At 42.1% G+C, this 19,927-nt stretch overlaps 1 protein-coding gene across 1 annotated transcript in view; it reads right to left on the reverse strand.

The window, feature by feature from the left end:
• LOC126284070 (scavenger receptor class B member 1-like) overlaps nucleotides 1-19,297 on the reverse strand; it is a 322,022-nt gene extending 302,725 nt beyond the window's left edge. Inside the window, exon 1 of the mRNA XM_049982699.1 lies at nucleotides 18,278-19,297. Coding sequence (XP_049838656.1) covers nucleotides 18,278-18,488 — 211 coding nt within the window. The 5' untranslated portion in view covers nucleotides 18,489-19,297. The remainder of the gene's footprint in view (nucleotides 1-18,277) is intronic.
• Between the last annotated feature and the right edge of the window lie 630 nt (nucleotides 19,298-19,927).

Genomic DNA, 19,927 nt, shown 5'->3' on the forward strand with positions numbered 1-19,927 from the left:
CCTCATGTGTCGCAGTCCGGTAGAGTTTGAAATGGATCCCGTCGCAAGACTCGTCTGCGCAGCTGATACAATCAAAGAACTTTCCAGCACCTTCCAGCGTGCCCGGCAGAAAATGCTCCGTCTGTCTCACGCATGAAGAGCTTCTGACGGCGCAAACTTCTAGCAGCTGTTGTAACATCAGAGCTGTACCCGTATTGCACAAGGAATGTGGTCATTATGCCCAATAAATGTTTCAATTGAATTACTCTCTTGCTTCCTTTCCGATCTTCGACCTCTGTTACCAGTTACCCCTGACGTTCGTGACCGTTGGTTGCTATGCAATCTCTGTCTTTTCGATGTGCCCCACTGCCCCTAAAAATCTGGTGCAACATTTCTGGGATACCCCGTACAGTAAACACCACCAGGTCACCGATGTAACATCTGCCAAATATCTGGAAGAATCAATAAACTATTTTCTGGGGCACTGTGTCAACAACGTTAAGAGCTCTTACGAATTTGGGAAAATCCTGAAGGACACTCTAATCGACAAGGATTACTGCCAGGTGAGCTTTGGCGTAACGTCATTATTCACCCGAGCAACTCCGAAAAATTCCTTGGCGTTTCTGGCCCCACATAAGGTGAGACTATTCCAACCGGTTCCCATTATCACTGACTTTCTGTGCGACGTGTGTCATTACGAGTAAGCGGACGGAAGATCTATGGGAAATACCTTAGTTTCAAGGACAGGCAACGAATATGTAACAATAGAATGTCAACGAACCAATTTTTTTTTTTTTTTTGTCATCAGTCTACTGACTGGTTTGATGCGGCCCACCACGAATTCCGTTCCTGTGCTAACCTCTTCATCTCACAGTAGCACTTGCAACCTACGTCCTCAATTATTTGCTTGACGTATTCCAATCTCTGTCTTCCTCTACAGTTTTTGCCCTCTACAGCTCCCTCTAGTACCATGGAAGTCATTCCCTCATGTCTTAGCAGATGTCCTGTCATCCTGTCCCTTCTACTTATAAGTGTTTTCCACATATTCCTTTCCTCTCCGATTCTGCGTAGAACCTCCTCATTCCTTATCTTATCAGTCCACCTAATTTTCAACATTCGTCTATAGCACCACATCTCAAATGCTTATATTCTCTTCTGTTCCGGTTTTCCCACAGTCCATGTTTCACTACCATACAATGCTGTACTCCAGACGTACATCCTCAGAAATTTCTTCCTCAAATTAAGGCCGGTATTTGATATTAGTAGACTTCTCTTGGCCAGAAATGCCTTTTTTGCCATAGCGAGTCTGCTTTTGATGTCTTCCTTGCTCCGTCCGTCATTGGTTACTTTACTCCCTAGGTAGCAGAATTCCTTAACTTCATTGACTTCGTGACCATCAATCCTGATGTTAAGTTTCTTGCTGTTCTCATTTCTACTACTTCTCATTAACTTCGTCTTTCTCCGATTTACTCTCAAACCATACTGTGTACTCATTAGACTGTTCATTCCGTTCAGCAGATCATTTAATTCTTCTTCACTTTCACTCTGAGATAGCAATGTCATCAGCGAATCGTATCATTGATATCCTTTCACCTTGTATTTTAATTCCACTCCTGAACCTTTCTTTTATTTCCATCATTGCTTCCTCGATGTACAGATTGAAGAGTATGGGCAAAAATCTTAATACGAGCACTTCGATCTTGATCGTCCACTCTTATTATTCCCTCTTGGTTGTTGTACGTTTGCATATGACCCGTCTCTCCCTATAGCTTACCCCTACTTTTTTCAAAATCCCGAACAGCTTGCACCAATTTATATTGTCGAACGCTTTTTCCAGGTCGACAAATCCTATGAACGTGTCTTGATTTTACTTTAGCCTTGCTTCTATTATTAGCCCTAACGTCAGAATTGCCTCTTTCGTCCCTCTACTTTTCCTAAAGCCAAACTGATCATCACCTAGCACATTCTCAATTTTCTTTTCCATTCATCTGTATATTATTGTTGTAAGCAGCTTCGATGCATGAGCTGTTAAGCTGATTGTGCGATAATTTTCGCACTTGTCAAATCTTGCCGTCTTCGGAATTGTGTGGATGATGCTTTTCCGAAAGTCAGATGGTATGTCGACAGACTCATACATTCTACACACCAATGTGAATAGTCGTTTTGTTGCCACTTCCCCTAATGATTTTAGAAACTCTGATGGAATGTTATCTATCCCTTCTGCCTTATTTGACCGTAAGTCCTGCTAAGCTCTTTTAAATTCCGATTCTAATACTGGATGCCCTATCTCTTCTAAATCGACTCCTGTTGCTTCTTCTATCACATCAGACAAATCTTCACCCTCATAGAGGCTTTCAATGTATTCTTTCCACCTATCTGCTCTCTCCTCTGCATTTAACAGTGGAATTCCCGTTGCACTCTTAATGTTACCACCGTTGCTTTTAATGTCACCAAAGGTTATTTTGACTTTCCTGTATGCTGAGTCTGTCCTTCCGACAATCATATCTTTTTCGATGCCTTCACATTTTTCCTGCAGCCATTTCGTCTTAGCTTCCCGGCACTTCCTATTTATTGCATTCCGCAGCGACTTGTATTTCTGTATTCCTGATTTTCCCGGAACATGTTTGTACTTCCTACTTTCATCAATAATCTGAAGTATTTCTTCTGTTACCCATGGTTTCTTCGCAACTACCTTCTTTGTACCTATGTTTTCCTTCCCAACTTCTGTGATGACCCTTTTTAGAGATGTCCATTCCTCTTCAACTGTAATGCCTACTGCGCTATTCCTTATTGCTGTATCTATAGCGTTAGAGAACTTCAGACGTATCTCGTCATTCCTTAGTACTTCCGTATCCCACTACTTTGCGTATTGATTATTCCTGACTAATGTCTTGAACTTCAGCCTACTCTTCATCACTACTATATTGTGATCTGAGTCTATATCTGCTCCTGGGTACGCTTACAATCCAGTATCTGATTACCGAACCTCTGTCTGACCATGATGTAATCTAATTGATACCTTTCCGTATCTCCCGGCCTTTTCCAAGTATACCTCCTCCTCTTGAGATTCTTGAACAGAGTATTCGCTATTACTAGCTGAAACTTGTTACAGAACTCAATTAGTCTTTCTCCTCTTTCATTCCTTGTCCCAAGCCCATATTCTCCTGTAACCTTTTCTTCTACTCCTTCCCCTACAACTGCATTCCAGTCGCCTATGACTATTAGATTTTCGCCCCCCTTTACTTACTGCATTACCCTTTCAATATCCTCATACACTTTCTCTATCTGTTCATGTTCAGCTTGCGACGTCGACATGTATACCTGAACAATCGTTGTCGGTGTTGGTCTGCTGTCGATTCTGATTAGAACAACCCGGTCACTGAACTGTTCACAGTAACACACCCTCTGCCCTACCTTCCTATTCATAACGAATCCTACATCTGATATACCATTTTCTGCTGCTGTTGATATTACCCGATACTCACCTGACGAGAAATCCTTCTCTTCCTTCCACTTCACTTCACTGACCCCTACTATACGAACCAATAGGTAGCAATAAGAATGGAAGACCAAAATAAGAGTGCTCGTATTACCGAGTGTGCAAGGCAGTATTCATCTAATTTTTAAAGAGTACATTACAGACTCTATGATGTAAAAAAAAGTTCAACACTAGGATTAAAAGTCAGGCTGAAAGACTTTTAAGTGAATGATTCGCTAAATGCATTGTTATCCTCAGTCAACGTACGGAAGAACTACAGGATTCGTTGAATGGAACTAATAATCTAATGAATGAGAATACTTTTAGCGTATAAAACGGACATTAACAAACGAGAGACTGGTAATGGCTAGGAGCAGCGCCCCACCAATTGGGCAAACTATAAAAAAAGCAGCGCTATCAGCTATCCACGGAACCGATCGCTGAAATGGGTTTCCAGGTCCTGCCAACCAGCCGTATCCTCCATATTTGGTTCTTTTAACTTCTGTAGACCCTTCTCGTACCACCTTTGTGAAGTCTGTCGCACCCACCTCAGGACAGCTGCTCGCTATTCCTGGATGTGTGCGAATTTATGTCCGCGCAGATGTTTCTTCATCACCCCAAATAGGTTGCAACCAGAATGTGCCATGCCAGGAGAATACGGTGGTTGTGGCACTACCTGGAATCCCATTTCAGCGAAAGTAGTAATGGTTTTCCGACTCGTGTTGGGACAAGCGTTGTACAAGAGTAAATTTTATGATGGTGCACACTTTCCACATATTGCCACCAGTCGCCTGTGAAGAGCCTCAGTATTTATACCTTCCTTCCGATAAAACCACCTTATGCTGCACTGTCCTTACAGTCCAAGTTGTCCGCTCACTGGATGCCTATAGTTGGGAAAATGGGTTGTGCTATACAGGGATCACAATTCTAGTGATTTTCTTGCCACCTACGGTCAGACCGAAGTACTACAAACATACAACTGAGATTATGGGTCAAACTACGCAACATGAACGCATTGAAAAGAGTAAATCATTATGAAACTCTCCTCGTAGTTCATTTCAGCGCATTTTAGGTTCTACTTTTTCTCCTCTGTTTTTTCTCCCTGAAAAGCAAAATCCTTTCCTTGCTGGGTTGTTCTGCAGTGAGATTCTGTTCGTATCCTGTTAAAGTTGTCAGTTTTGCTTCACTTCATGGGAAGATCTGTTTGGATTCCGTAGAAATATTGGAACACGTGAGGCAATACTGATTCTACGACGTATCTTAGAAGAAAGATTAAGGAAAGGCAAACCTACGCTTCTAGCATTTGTAGACTTAGAGAAAGTATTTCACAATGATGACTGGAACATTCTCTTTCAAATTCTAAAGGTGGCAGGGGTAAAATACAGGGATCTAAAGGCTATTTACAGTCTGTACAGAAACCAGATGACAGTTATAAGAGTCGAGGGGCATGAAAGGGAAGCAGCGGTTGGGAAGAGAGTGAGACAGGATTGTAGCCTCTCCCCGATGTTATTCATTCTGTATATTGAGCAAGCAGTAAAGGATACAAAAGAAAAATTCTGAGTAGGTATTAAAATCCTTGGAGAAGAAATAAAAATTTTGAGGTTCGCCGATGACATTGTAATTCTGTCAGAGACAGCAAAGGACTTGGAAGAGCATTTGAACGGAATGGACAGTGTCTTGAAAGGAGGATACAAGATGAACATCAACAAAAGCAAAACGAGGATAATGGAATGTAGTCGAATTATGTCGGGTCATACTGAGGGAATTAGATTAGGAAATGAGACGCTTAAAGTAGTAAACGAGTTCTGCTATTTGGGGAGAAAAATAACTGATGATGGTCGAAGTAGAGAGGATATAAAATGTAGACAGGCAATGGCAAGGCAAGCGTTTCTGAAGAAGAGAAATTTGTTAACATCGAGTATAGATTTAAGTGTCAGGAAGTCGTTTTTGAAAGAATTTGTATGGAGTGTAGCCATGTATGGAAGTGAAACATGTACGATAAACAGATTAAATGGGTAGATCACATAACTATTGAGGAAGTATTGAATAGAATTGGGGAGAAGAGAAATCTGTTGCACAACTTGACAAGAAGAAGGGACCGGTTGGTAGGGCATGTTTTGAGGTATCAAGGGATCACAAATTTAGCATTGGAGGGCAGCGTGGAGGGTAAAAATCGTAGACGGAGACCAAGAGATGAATACACTAAGCAGATTCAGAAGGATGTAGGTTGCAGTAAGTACTGGGAGATGAAGAAGCTTGCACAGGATAGAGTATCATGGAGAGCTGCATCAAACCGGTCGCAGGACTGAAGACACAAACAACACATAGTTTTCTACTTAAATCCTTTTGACTGCTGTACCATAAAGATAATAATAATGATCTGATGTACTAAAAATAAATGTAATACGCTAACTAAAAACACATTCGAATGGACTAGCTTGGTAATCTGCCATCTGCTTCCGAATAGCCACTTCCTCCCAATGAGTCAAGGACCATTCTGACAATGATTTTAGTTCTCTTAAGAAATCCATAGAGGTGCAATATGTGACAGTATTATTCCCAGCTGCATCAGTCTACGCAGTGAAACAAGGCTATTGCAATATTCCCGAACCGTCGGTTACTTTAGTATTGCAAGCAGTTCACGCGAAACTTCAGTGGTGAGATTCTGGTGAGTGAACCGATGTTGCTCATAATTTTAGTATTGCCTTCGTTAAATGTAGCACCGAGAACGTTACTCATTTGAACCGATAATTTATGATTCAAGAGCGTTATTTTCCTTACCAGTTATTAATTGTCTTTCTGTTACTTGTCGACCCTTGAAATACATGAGATCTAGAAATACACAGCCGGTGTGAAACATGTCACTGTGTATAAGTCCCGACTTATCGGAAAGCTCTCAATGTAATTTTAGCATAATTTGTTGCCCGTCTTTTTACTCATATCCACACACTACTCTTTTAATACCAACAGTGGATATCGGGCCCAATACCTTGTTTCTGCTCGTGCTCAAACCTCAGAGGTAAACTGACGAACAAGCGGTCAGGGAACGTGACGACGCATCCATTTACGCTTTCACAGAGTTGAACGGTGATAAATCTCTCCTGACACGGAATTAAGGAAGGGGGCCAATTTCTGGCTTACAACATTTTTCCATTGGATGATTCTTTTTTGTGTCAGTGGGTCTATTAGCATCGGCTAGCGTGTCTTACGCAATAGCAACTCTAATATACGGGTATGAGACGCTGTGCAAGAAGCTTTTCTCTACGTTTCGAGTGTAACGTTCGGGCTCCTTCCATATGGGGATATCATTTCAACTGTTGCCGAATAGTGGTCGAACTGCAGTGAGAAAACGATCATTGGTCAATCTACTGCATCACTTGAGCTTTTCTTCGCTTGTACAGAAGTGAAAGATCACTGACTCATAACATATATTCTAAACATTGTATACGAAGCAGCTGGTGCTAGTATCAGTCGTTTAGAACACATTTGCCCCATTGCAAAGGACATACTATATTAGAATTTACTGTCTCTTGTATTTATTCCATTCACAAACTCTCCGTTCATCGTTGCAACAGGTTGTCAAATCACCGCTGCACCTTTTTCTTTGCCTTTTCATAACTGTACAGTATTGGAAGGAATGCGTTTGCTTTGACGTCACCGTCTCCAGAGAATTCTGCACGAAAACAGCGAACATATCGACACCAATGGCCTCCGATCTTTGACAGCGCAATACAACAAGAGAATTTTACATTCTCGATGTTGAACATGAAGGTAAATGTAGGAATATATCAACAGCCATTACATTTAGTTCGATTTCATTTGATCGTACCCCATGGGTGTCATAGAATCATTATTGATTACACAATACACGATGCTGTTGTATAAAGAAAAGTCACAACGCTAGGAAAAGGTAGTGAAATGTATGGAACCTGCAGACGATCGACCCTTTACGAAGGAGTTAGTAGTCAATCCATATTGTAAACAAATGTAACGCATTCCGCGTACACATTCCGAAAGATCCGTTATTACTTCATTACACGACTGCCGAACAAACCCCGGAAATAGTTACGTTCATTAAATATACGGGACTATGGTTACGGAGGAGTTTAAATAGGAGTGACCAGATAAAAATAATGGTACGAAAAGAAGGTTCCAGAAATTCATTGGCAGAATTCTAAAGAAGTGTCGTCTACCCACGAAGGACGTGGCTTCGTCTGTTACGTAAGTTTTACACTGTGGTCTGGGACCCCTACAAGAAGAAGCAGAGATGACCAACATGAGGGTAGTGTATTCCGTCATTGGTTCGTTTGTTAAAGCCTCAAACTCAAGAGGCAACTGCTACAAGAGAGGCGTTGTGCATTGCAGTGTGTTTTAGTATCCAAATTATGAGAGCACAGATGCATACAAGAGTGGACCATAATCTTGATTCTACTCATACACATATCCTCTCCTATGGAACAAGAAGGAAAAATTACAGGTAGTCGAGCTCATGTGAAGGTTTCTTGCACCCTATTCGTGACTATAACAGAAGAAAGGGGAAGGACGATTTAAAGTGGTGCACGAAGTAATCTCTGATTCGCATAGAAATGTGACTTGTCATGAATAAATCTAGAGACAGAGGTACAGAAAATCTCAGTCTTTACTACGTTTCCTTTCAAATTAAATAGCGCTGCTTCTAATGACACGTTTCTTATAAATTCCACACTGGTGAGCAACAACGAGACGAACAGAAGTTACATTTTTATTCAGAAAGGATAATGACGCTGCAGTCGCCGCGATTTATGGCAGTCCCCTGTAAATTACGAAATGCCGGGAATGATTCTTCAAAAGGTGTGTGATAACGACGCAAAGCAGTACGTGTTCTGCTACATGCCCCTCCACCTTCACTGTTCAATGCGGTCGTGCTTTATCATTCTTAAAAATGAACAGGCCCTAATAAACCCCTGAAAAGCCTCACAAGGGAGATCCAAAGCTTTCAAAGACTTGGAGGTTAGTTACGTGGTTAGCTGCCATGTACTGGTGTAGTTGATCGTGGTTGACCGATTTTGATCTTTCGGGCAGCAGTGGCCTGTGGATCGGAACCCTCCGCATGCAGGTGAAATAATGCCGAGACCTGAGTTACATTCTTCTTCCAGCTTCTCGATTATTCTTTGCCGTACATAGTCATCCAAATGTTGTCTTGGGGCCTTGTCGTAATAAAGAAACCACCAAAGTGAACCGTCACTGCTCGCTGATCGGCACACCCTGTCTTTTCCCGTTCCTGGAACTGCCTCGTGTTGAGTGGCCACACCCATTTGACGCTATAGTCACGCAGACCTCACGTTATGTGATGTCCCTTTTTTTCTGCACTACTGGAAATATGCTCCCGCACTTACATTTATTTCCATGGAGTTACTTTGTATCCATATCGTCGTTAAGTTTTGCAGAGCAGTCTGTCTTTTATTTTTAGTTTTTGTACCGTACATTATTTCTAACAACTGCCTATGATGGTGTTACGGAATCTGGGTATGTGTCATCAGCTGAACCAAAGAACGAAGTTCTCACTTCTGATGAACGTCCGTCAGAGTTTTAGAAAGCACACATTTCTGAAAGACAGTCAGAAAATTACAACTAATACCTCTAGACCAGACAAAACAACTCAGTGCCGACTAGTGATAAAGTAGAGTATCGTGTGGCAATTGGATTTCGGCAACAGCGGGCATGTTGCATTTTTTGGTGCGCTTAAATGGGAACGTTGCTTTTTGTTCTTCCTGCATACATCTTAAAGAATAATTTTGTTGTCGTGAGAAAGTTAAAAATAGATTACTAACGCTGAAGTAAATACATCAAGAAGGATTGGGTTGCGATCTGACAGTGTAAACCCCAGATTTTCGTGTTTGCAGCCTATTCGATTTATTCGACATAGAAGTTTCCTGGGTATGATACCGCATCATAATATATATACCCAGGAAACGTTTACGTCGACTGACTCTGGCCGCTTGAGATTACTCGATTACACTATTCGATTTAGTTCTCTCGCTTTCTGCACGCCAGACAGAAAGCTGTTAGCAGACATGTGCTCCCTACTCAACCAAAGAACTCTGCTACGGAAACTGTCGAAATATTGTGGGCGAAATCGGTAGAAAATTCGGAAATTCGGTGAGTATCAATTTCACCGAGAAAACGTGGGACCTAAGAACGAGCAACAAACAAAGAATAGTTTACTACACCTGTGGACGAACCAACAAAATAGGTAACGATGTACAACAATAATTTTAAATTAATTTCGAAAATTCTAGAACATTACAACATTAATGTTACCGTGAGCTGTTGTCAATGAAAGATATCGTAAGATATCGGAATAAACTTGACTCAGTTTTCTGTTTACATGTCGGGTCTTCGCGCATGGCGAATAACCCTAGTAGATAAAAGTTTGTTCAGTATATTGAAACGATGTTTTCAAAGTACGTAAATAAACACATATTTTGCTGTTGTTTTATGATGGTAACTTTATTTAGCGATATATACAAGTTACAATGTTTTAAATGTATCTATGCACTTTGTATCTGCACTAGACAGCAAATGGAAATATGATAATTCTTAAAGTTCGAAGTTGAATTTATCACGAGAAAGGCAGAAAAAGTGGAAGTTATGATAGCTGGCCGGCTACAGACTACAGATTCACCGCTACGTAAATCTTCTTCAATGGGACGGGAACTGCTCTGTACTCTCACGTTTACAACATTTTCTGCGGTCAGTCTCACTCAATGAGACGTATAGCTGTCACCTTTTCAAGGGCTCTTGGTAATCGCTGAAAATAAATATAAGTAGCGTAAAAAAATATGGTCAGAAAATCATTTGTCTCTTTGAGAAGTGCTCTCCCGTCGGCAATCCTGTTTCCGTATTTTGAACCATTTGTAGGATATTTCACATTGTTCACATTACGAGAAGCACGCTTGCATGGCTACAAACACGTAAGTTTTTTGTTGAGAGAAGAGCTCACGGAAATAGATGCATGGTTCCAGCAGTTCTACGATCTGTGCACAGAAATTCAAGCATTTAACAAATGTCTAGTTACAATACATGTACATGTTGTAAACACCACCAAGCGTTATACTAGAGTGTTGGCATCGTAGATTTAAATGTTGTATGTGACAGATTACCTTTACATTATTAATAATGAAAATAGAGGCGATCCAGACGAGAGAAGGGCATTTTGTCAGAGATTCGTTTAGTAACCACAAGAATGTAGATGCTGATCATATCCAACGGTGGTAGCTACAATGGAGGCACGATGAGTTACCGTTTGTCCTTAATTTCTTACAATTATGGGAAAGCACGTTACATGACGAGTCAAGTAACATATTATCTCCTATTAGCATACCGCGAAATGACCACGACGGAGAAATCAAATTAATTGTACCTCGTTTAAGAGTGCAACAGAAAAAGCAGAAATGGAATCCACCATACGCAGTGAGATGATTTGCGATTTATAAGTTAGGTTCACATGTACATATAGAACTGAAAATCGCGTAAACAGGAGTTGGTGCGACAAATAACCTTACTTCTCGACGGGATATAACAGTCATGAATGCCATTTTCGAAAGTATGTTTAGCAACTCTTCGTATCGCGACATCCATACGTAATGTTCAGAAGCGATGTCATTACTATTTTACACCTGACGAACATCTACACAAAAATGACACCTTGGGCAGAAGCCTTAACCACCCTTGACATTTTGACAGGACACATATTGTATACAATATTTATTATATCAGGGTAGCCATGGATCAAGGCAGACAGATAGACGCAATATTTTCCTATTTAGGAAAAGCATTTGACTAAGTACCACTAGAACGCTTGTTATCAAAACATCGAGCGAATGGGATATTAAACTAAATTTTGTTACCGGAATGCCGACTTTTTGATAGCGAGGACGCATAATGTTATTTTGAACGGAGAATCATACATAGATTTAGAAGTAACTTCGTGTGTGCCCCAGGGAAATGTGTTATGATCCTTGCTGTACGTGTCGTTTATTAATGACCTGTAGAAAATATTAATAGCCAGAACAGACTTTTCGCCGATTATGCAGCTAATGACGACTACGATGAAGTAAGTTCTGATAAAATCTGCACAAATATCAGTCAGAACTTGATAAGATATCAAAGTAGTGCAAGGATTGACAAGTCAATTTAAATCAAAAATGTCAAATTGTTCAATTCAAATAGCAAAAAAGGTAATACTCTATGTCTACAGTATCAACGAGTCACAGTTGGAATCGGTCAACTCATATACATACCAGGATGCAACACGTCATGACCACACAAGCTCAGTCCTACGTAACCCAGGTGGCCGATTTTAGTTCATTGCTACAATACGAGGGAAACCCAGTCGTTCGTGAGACCCATCCTAGATTATTGCTCATGTATGAGGGACCCGTACCAATTAAAGAGAAGGGTAGCAGGAATAGTCTGAGCTTTGTTTGACCAGTGGGAGAATGTCAGAAAACTGCTGTAGAAACTGAGCTGGCTAACACGTGCATATTGACGCAAACTAACCTGAGTAAGCCTGCCTACTCAGGAACTGTTTTTAAGATAAGACTCTAGGAATATACCACAACCAACTAGTTTACGCCCCCGTAGGAATCGTAAGGATAGGATTAGATCAGTACGCACAGGGACATTTAAACATTCTTCCCGCGGCCCTTATGTGTATGGAACGGGAAGAAGCCCTAATAACTGGTATAATGGGAGGTAACCTCTGACATGTAGTTTACAGCGTTGTGCAGAGTGTGAATGTAGATGTAGATGTAGTTGTAGGCTTTCTCGGTTGTTCTCATCTTCAGTAATGCTTTTTCAGGTAGATGACAGCGTCGTCGTGTTGTTATGCTGGTCAACTTTTCGGCCAATGTTGTAAGTGGCCTACATCAGAGAGGCATGCAGTAAACACTGCGTAACAAACACACCTCCCAGAGGAAGGCCACTTGCAACATTGTCCGACACCTTGGTTACTGTAACAACATGACTCCACTGTCGTATTCCCATATAAGTTTTATTGAAGATGGTACTTATTTGCGCCCATCTTCGGTTGTAATCATTTCTTCACAGAGAGAAATCTTTATAAGAAAGCAACTTTTGATGTTCCCGAAGGTTGTGCTGTAGGATCATGACTTTTCACAGTATGTATAAATGGCCCGGGGGATAATGTCGTAAGCTGAATGAGGTTGTTCACGGATGATTCTGTTCTATGTAGAGACGTCGCAGGGCTACAAAACAGTAGCGAAATGCAGGAATATTTCGAGAACATTGAACATGGTACTGAGATTGACCTACACGTAATGTACCATGTTATACATAAAAATGGTTCAAATGCCTCTAAGCCCTATGGGACTTAAAATCGGAGGTCATCAGTCTCCTAGACTTAGAACTACTTAAACCTAACTAACCTAAGGACATCACACACACCCATGCCCGAGGCAGGATTCGAACCTGCAACCAGTGCGGTTCCGGACTGAAGCGCCTAGAACCGCTCGGCCACAGTGGACGGCCATTATGCAGAAATGAGAGGAATGACCCATTATTGTATGATTGCAGAACAGTCAATGGAAGGAATCCCATCCATAAAATATCCGTAATTATGCGTAAGGAGCGACTTAAATTGGAATAACCGCAAAAAAAACCTCGAAGAGATAGATGCCAGACAGATTTATTGTAAGAATTCTCAGGAAATCTAGTGCACCCACCACGGAGGTAGCTTACAAAACGAGTGTTCTGAAGAGATTTAAATAGTGATCGTTACTCTGGGACCTATCCCTGATAAGAGTAATAAAAGCAGAAGATCCTAAGAAGAGCAACGCGCTTCGCCACAGATTCGTTTAGTCAGCTCGAAAGCGTCACTGAGAAGCTCCTGCAAGTCCACTGGCAGATGCTGTAAGGGAGGTGTCATGCATCACGGTGTGTACTGCTATTAAGCCCGCTAGAGCGTTATGTTCCTAGAAGATTCAATCTGTATATTGCCACCTCCTAGTTACAAGACCATGAAGGTTAAGTTAAGGACGCTCGAGCTCTCTCGGAGGCTTACAAGCAGTTGTTCTTTCGACCCAACATTGGAACAGGAAAAGGAGAAGTGACAGTGGTACACACAGTACCCGTAATCTAAGTTTTAGCACACCTAGCTCGTCTTTAGTGATACTTACTTATGGCTTGAATTATTACGTACCAGGGATTTTGTAATTACTACAGTGATTTTTTAGCTTTACGTTCTGTTCTACTGGTTCCATGTTTTAGTGCTTTGGAAGCTAATCCTCCACAACGACAACAACAACAACACCACACACACACACACACACACACACACACACACACACACACACACACACACACACACACACAGACACAGAGAGAGAGAGAGAGAGAGAGAGAGAGAGAGAGAGAGAGAGAGAGAGAGAGACACGCTTCTATCGGAGCACAATAAATGCGAAGATGTTTTTGTTTATATATAAGTGCGGTATCAGCTGCCTCATGCCACCTTCCTCAGCACGTCTAAAAGATTTTCCAAAATTTTGGCATGCGAACATATTCACGCTTTTTCTAACATTTAACTCACCTCAGACTCCCAGAAGCCCCTCTAACATAATTCATACCCACTAGTCCACCGCTGTACGTCGCTCATACTCATACATTCCCAGTAGCCCCTTCTCACCTACCCATTCAGCCCAAGCTCATGGACATTACTCTTTGTGTCTATCATTGTCTCCTGTGTCTCAGCTACAGTTAATATCACTCTCTGTCGCTATCTCCCTTTTGCTCTCTTTTACTTCTAATGTCGTATTACTTCCTCTTTCCTCGTTCTCATTGTCATATACCCTGTCTGTCATTATCACTGGCTCACACCCACATCCCCTTTCTATTTATCTTTCTGTTTTAGGCTGTTTTAGTTTTATTTCTAGGCCATGCCCTCTTAGCCAAATAATAGATTAAGGTATATCTTCTGAAGAAGGCTCAATTATTTGGGCTGAAACCTAGATAAAGGCTAGTTTCACTACTGCAATCGAGGTTGATAGAATCTTATATATCAGATTATCAGAATTGCTGACTGTGCTGAAATGCTGAAAGTGTAATAAATGACTTTGATTGTGATACAAAGGTTGAAAGCGGATTTAATAGAGAGATGTTTATTAGCTGCTCTTCGTTGTTGTTCTATGACGTTTCTTACTCGCGAAGTGTGGGGTCCCTCCGTCGAACAATATAGTTTTACTTAAGATTAGTGTTTTGTGTAATACGTTAACTAAATTCATGCTTTACGTATATGGAGACCATAAGAACCAACGAAGCGTGCCCACGATAGGGGAATACTCGTTAGCGGCAAACGCAGCTGTAGAGTAGGAGGGCAATACAGGGGGCTTCTTGGGAGGTCGTTAAATCGTCTATAAATTAAAGGAAACAAGAGTTACAAGCAAAATACCTTTACTGGCCTTCAATGTAACCACCATTAGCAACAATACAATTCTAAAGTGGGTTGTAAAGCAGTTGGTAGCTGGCAGCAAACGTTTCTTGTGGAATAGCTCGAAACATCGTGGTGAGTTTACGATAACGGCATAGTCTGCGAATATTCGTAAGCAATATCGCTTACACTGTCTTCGCTTATCTTCAACATGAGCTCTACTGGTGCCTGCGGGTGACCCGCTGCCGTCTTTGAGGATGAGATCAGAATAGTTGATGACAGGCAAAGACAGCGTAATCACTACCGTTCACGAACGTTCGCAGACATTGCGGATATCCTGTAACGCGTGACCACGGTGCTGGGTGCTTGGTGCTATACCACAATCGTTTTCTGACGGTTTCCAGCAGTTTTAAACCGATGTCAAATGTGTACTGAAGCTAATGGTGATTAACATATCATGGTCGCGCTTCAGAGTCATGTAGAATATTTTAAGAAAAATCATATAGGCCGTTGACGGTAGAAATTGTTCATTTCACTGTTGCAGTTGCGGCTTTAGGGCCATTTTTAAAAGATAATGCAAAAGATTTTGCTTCAGCACATGTCAGAGATTTTTAAGTCCGACATCTGCTTAAACAAAATCTTTTGCAGTACCTCTTGAAAATGCCCGAAGGCCGAAACTGCAATAGTGAAAGAAGTAGTTTCTACAGTAAATGGAGAACATGATGTCCTTTGAATAACAGTGGTTGCTTTGGAGGCTAGTAAAATTGTTTTGTTCGTAGCTCTTCTTTCTTTACTTTCTAGAGCCATTCACCGTACTTTGCACTCGCATCTTGTAAAATGTATCCTGCGGACGACAATAGCCGAAGAGAAACCTTCGATATCCAATTCAAGTCTAAAGTTTTTTCGATATGTCCGAAGAAAAGCTCCAGAACTGGGATAAGCGTTTTGGTCAGAGAAATCATTAGAGATGGCGGTGGAAGAGACCATGGGCGCTCAACGGCGGCTTTCAAAACGTTCCAGGAAGAATTTCAGTTTTAGTTTCAATTGCCAAAAAAAAAAAAAAAAAAAGTGAAACTTGCGCCAACAATTGATACTATAATCATTGAGTGTACACCACCTCTTGAAAATAAAACGATAAAATATCGTTATTATTTTGTATCTCAGAAGTATTACGTGGCATAGAAAATCTAGTTGAATCTCTGAAAACAAGACTGCAAGCATAGGCGAACCCAACGACACAGAAACCTCACAGTAAAAAACTGGCAAGGAATGAGTATTACTCGCCCACTGACGGTTCAGTACGGACTTAATTGTGTATATATAGACAGGCAGGTCATCCAGTCTTGAAATCTATTTTTGCCTGTTATCTACGATGCACTCTCGAGATATTTGTCCCAGGGAATCCAAGATTTTCTTTTGAGATAATTAAAAATTAACTATTTCAGATTTTTTCCTTTACTGGTACTGTCAAACTTCCTGCCAAATTTCATGATTCTAGACCAACAGGAAGTCTCCTATAACTTTTGGTTAGTGAGTTTGTCAGATCCAAAACATGTGACATAAAGGGCCATATCATTTGATTCCATTGACTTAGAAAATGGCATTTATTATACTGCCAATGAACCTTGGGCCTTAGTTGGGTTGGGTTGTTTGGAGGAAGAGACCAAACAGCAAGGTCATCGATCTCATCGGATTAGAGAAGGAAGTCGGCCGTGCCCTTTCAAAGGAACCATCCCAGCATCAGCCTGGAGCGATTTAGTGAAATCATGGAAAACCTAAATCAGGATGGCCGGACACGGGTTTGAACCGTCGTTCTCCCGAATGCGATTCCAGTATGCTAACTACTGCGCCACCTCGCTCGTCAACCTGACAGGTTGACGTATCAAGTTGAAACTTATGTCACATACTAATGTGTATGGTTCAATGGCGGTGTAATAAATGTCAGCTTCTAAGTCAATGTAGTCGAAAGATGTTTTTGTTGCATACTTTGACTCTCGCAAATTCACTGATCAAAACATATAGGGTACTTCCTTTTTGTCTAGAATCATGTAATTTGGTAAGAAGCAAGGTTTCACATTGCAACCATAAGAAAATATAAAAACAATTATTAATTCATGCTTATATCACTTGACAATAATTTTTTATCATTTATTATCACATCATCTGTCTGTCTGTCTGTTAAGACCCCTTTTTCTCGGTAACTGGTAGACATAAAAAATGGAAATTTATGTGACATACTAAGCCCAACGAGCGAGGTGTCTTAACAAAAGAACCAACAGATAAACAGCTGGATAACAAATTTTTTGCGTCTTTCTTTTTTCTTTTTTTGCGTGTGATATACGAGGACTGTTGGGAAAGTAAGGTCCAATGGGTCACGAAATGGAAATCACAGCAAAAATAAAAAATGTTTTGTTTGCAAGAGTTAGCTACACCTTCCAACTACTTTTCTAGACAGTCGCTGCTCTGACTGACACATTTGTCGTCGCATTGTACCATCTCTCCAATAACCTCATCACAGAGAGCAGCCGTTTACGCTTGCTACCAATTCTCTACGTTAATCTGCAGCTTGTTGTCTATGGGAAAATGTTGTCTTCATATTTAGCGGTTCTTGTAAGCAGACAAGGAAGTCAGAGGGAGGTGAGTCCTTGCTGCATGGTGGGTGACGAGACACTTCCTACGCCGCAGCAGCCATCTCATTGCCCCTGCAATGTGCGGCCGAGGATGATCATGAAGAAGGAAATGCATGACAGTTACGTTGTGTGGGCTGCATGTAATCAGGCGAAATCTCTCGCTGGCGCTGATACTTGGTGGGACTCGCCGTTTTGCAGACTTCATTACGTGCTAACTGTAGATCATAACTGAAAAGAGCGACGTGATGTGATCGATGGTTATACTAGAGACACTTTCGGATTTTCACTGTGGTTTCCATTTCGCCATCGATTGGACTTTATTTTCTGAATAGCCCTCGTAGTTACAACTTAACAATTTCTGGATTTTTTTTCTTTGACTGTACTGCGAAACCTTCCTTGTTGGCAAATTTCATGAGTCAAGGTCAACTATTACTTCTGGTGAGTGAGTTTACAAGTAAGAAAATAAGTGATACAAATTTTCGTACATTTCGATTGCGTTGACTTATAAGCTTCAATTTCTTATAGCGCCAAGGGACCGTATACCTTAGTAAGTTACACAGATTTCCTCATAAAAAGGGGTTTTGGCAGATGAACAACAAAATGCAATAATGGTTCTGTTTTTTACCGAATGAGATCCAGAACCCTAAAAATGTTTATGTTATTAGACCAATGTTATTAAAAGCAGATGGCGCTGCGACTAAACATGACAATGGTCGTACACAGTAGCAAAAGTGAGTTCGCGTGAACAGACGTTGCTGTACTTACGTTTGGTGCTGAGCGACCTCTCTTGGCGGTTACGCGGTGGCAGCGGCGGCGGTTGCTTGGAGATCTCGTCGTCTGCTTCGCGACTCGCCGGCGACGCCATGAGGCTGACGGCGGCGGCGTCCAAAGGGGACGCCTTGACTGCGGCCGGCGGCGGTGTGGGCTGGCGCCTCTGCTGGCCGTCCAGGCACAGGGACTTCCCCAGAACCCTCATCTCGCTACGCCGGTGTCTACCTCTTCCCTACCGGCAGGGTGTATTGAGCGTTCGTTAGAGACAGTCGCACCTCTGTGAAGCTGTCGACGCACGACAAGGCAGAGCTGGCAGAATCGAAAACTTCTTTCCGTCAGTCGGTCTCCAGTGCAGCGCACTTCGCCGGCGCAAAGTATCTAACGCCTAAATGTGTCTTTGCAGAACTGAATGTCTAATATAACACTATCTACTTTGGGGAGGGAGATTAGTGCAACAGAAAGTGAAACGACAGAACTGGTGGACACGGTGAAAATGTCGGGCCTCCGTTAAAGGCACCACAACAAGTGTTCGAAATAATCAGGCAGTACCACTTGGATATGTCCTAGCTGCTCCGAACTTTTTTTTTTTTGATACGGGAGAACAGTGTCAAGTTTCGTATTTCAGACACAATTTCCGGAATTTGTCTATTTTGTTATAAGTTTCCGTGGTATCTAAGCGTGCAGCGGAACAACCGGCGTGTCCTGCGTAGGGAGTGGAGAGCGGTGCGACGCCGCGCGGTGCGCTGGTCCAGCTGCTGGCGCCCCGTGCGTGTCTGCGGACGTGCCGTCGGAGCCAGCGGCGAGTGAGCGACTGCGACCCAGTGGCGGCGAGCTGGCGGCGGCGGCAGCGGCAGCGGCAGCAGCGGCTACCACGCGGTCCCTCCGAACCGACCCACAGCCGCCCCTCCCCCAGCTGCAGGCAGCGGGCTGCAGCCGGAGGAGGACGCCGGCAAGGCCGCACGCCACGCAGACTGGCTGGACCCGCCCGCTCCTGTGTACACGGGCTACGGCTCTATCTACGGCCCGCGAGTAGCGTAAATACTGTCACAGCCGCTGCGCTTGCCCTGGGTGCCGCTTCCGTGGTGGCATCTGTGTCAGGACTCCGCAAGCGGCCTGAAGGGTTGTGGCAGAGGGTACTAGTCCATTCGCGTATAGCGCGTGGGAAGAATGACTGTCGATAAAGCTCTGTATTAGCTCTAATCTCTCTCGAATTTTCTCGATGTCGTCATTTCGCGAGAAGACATAAAATCTTTGAGTTCCTCCGATGACATTGTAATTCTGTCAGAGACAGCAAAGGACTTAGAAGAGCAGTTAAACGGAATGGACAGTGTCTTGAAGGGAGGATATAAGATGAACTTCAACAAAAGCAAAACGAGTGTAATGGAATGTAGTCGAATTAAGTCGGGTGATGCTGAGGGCATTAGATTAGGAAATGAGATACTTAAAGTATTAAAAGTGTTTTGCTATTCCTTGGACCAAAATAACTGATGATGGTCGAAGTAGAGAGGATATAAAATGTAGACTGGCAATGGCAATGAAAGCGGTTCTGAAGAAGAAAAATTTGTTCACTTCGAGTATAGATTTAAGCGACAGGAAGTCGTTTCTGAAAGTATTTGTATGCAGTGTAGGCATGTATGGAAGTGA

The sequence above is a fragment of the Schistocerca gregaria genome, chromosome 8 (genome assembly GCF_023897955.1).
Source record: "Schistocerca gregaria isolate iqSchGreg1 chromosome 8, iqSchGreg1.2, whole genome shotgun sequence".
Taxonomy (NCBI): Eukaryota; Metazoa; Arthropoda; class Insecta; order Orthoptera; family Acrididae; genus Schistocerca; species Schistocerca gregaria.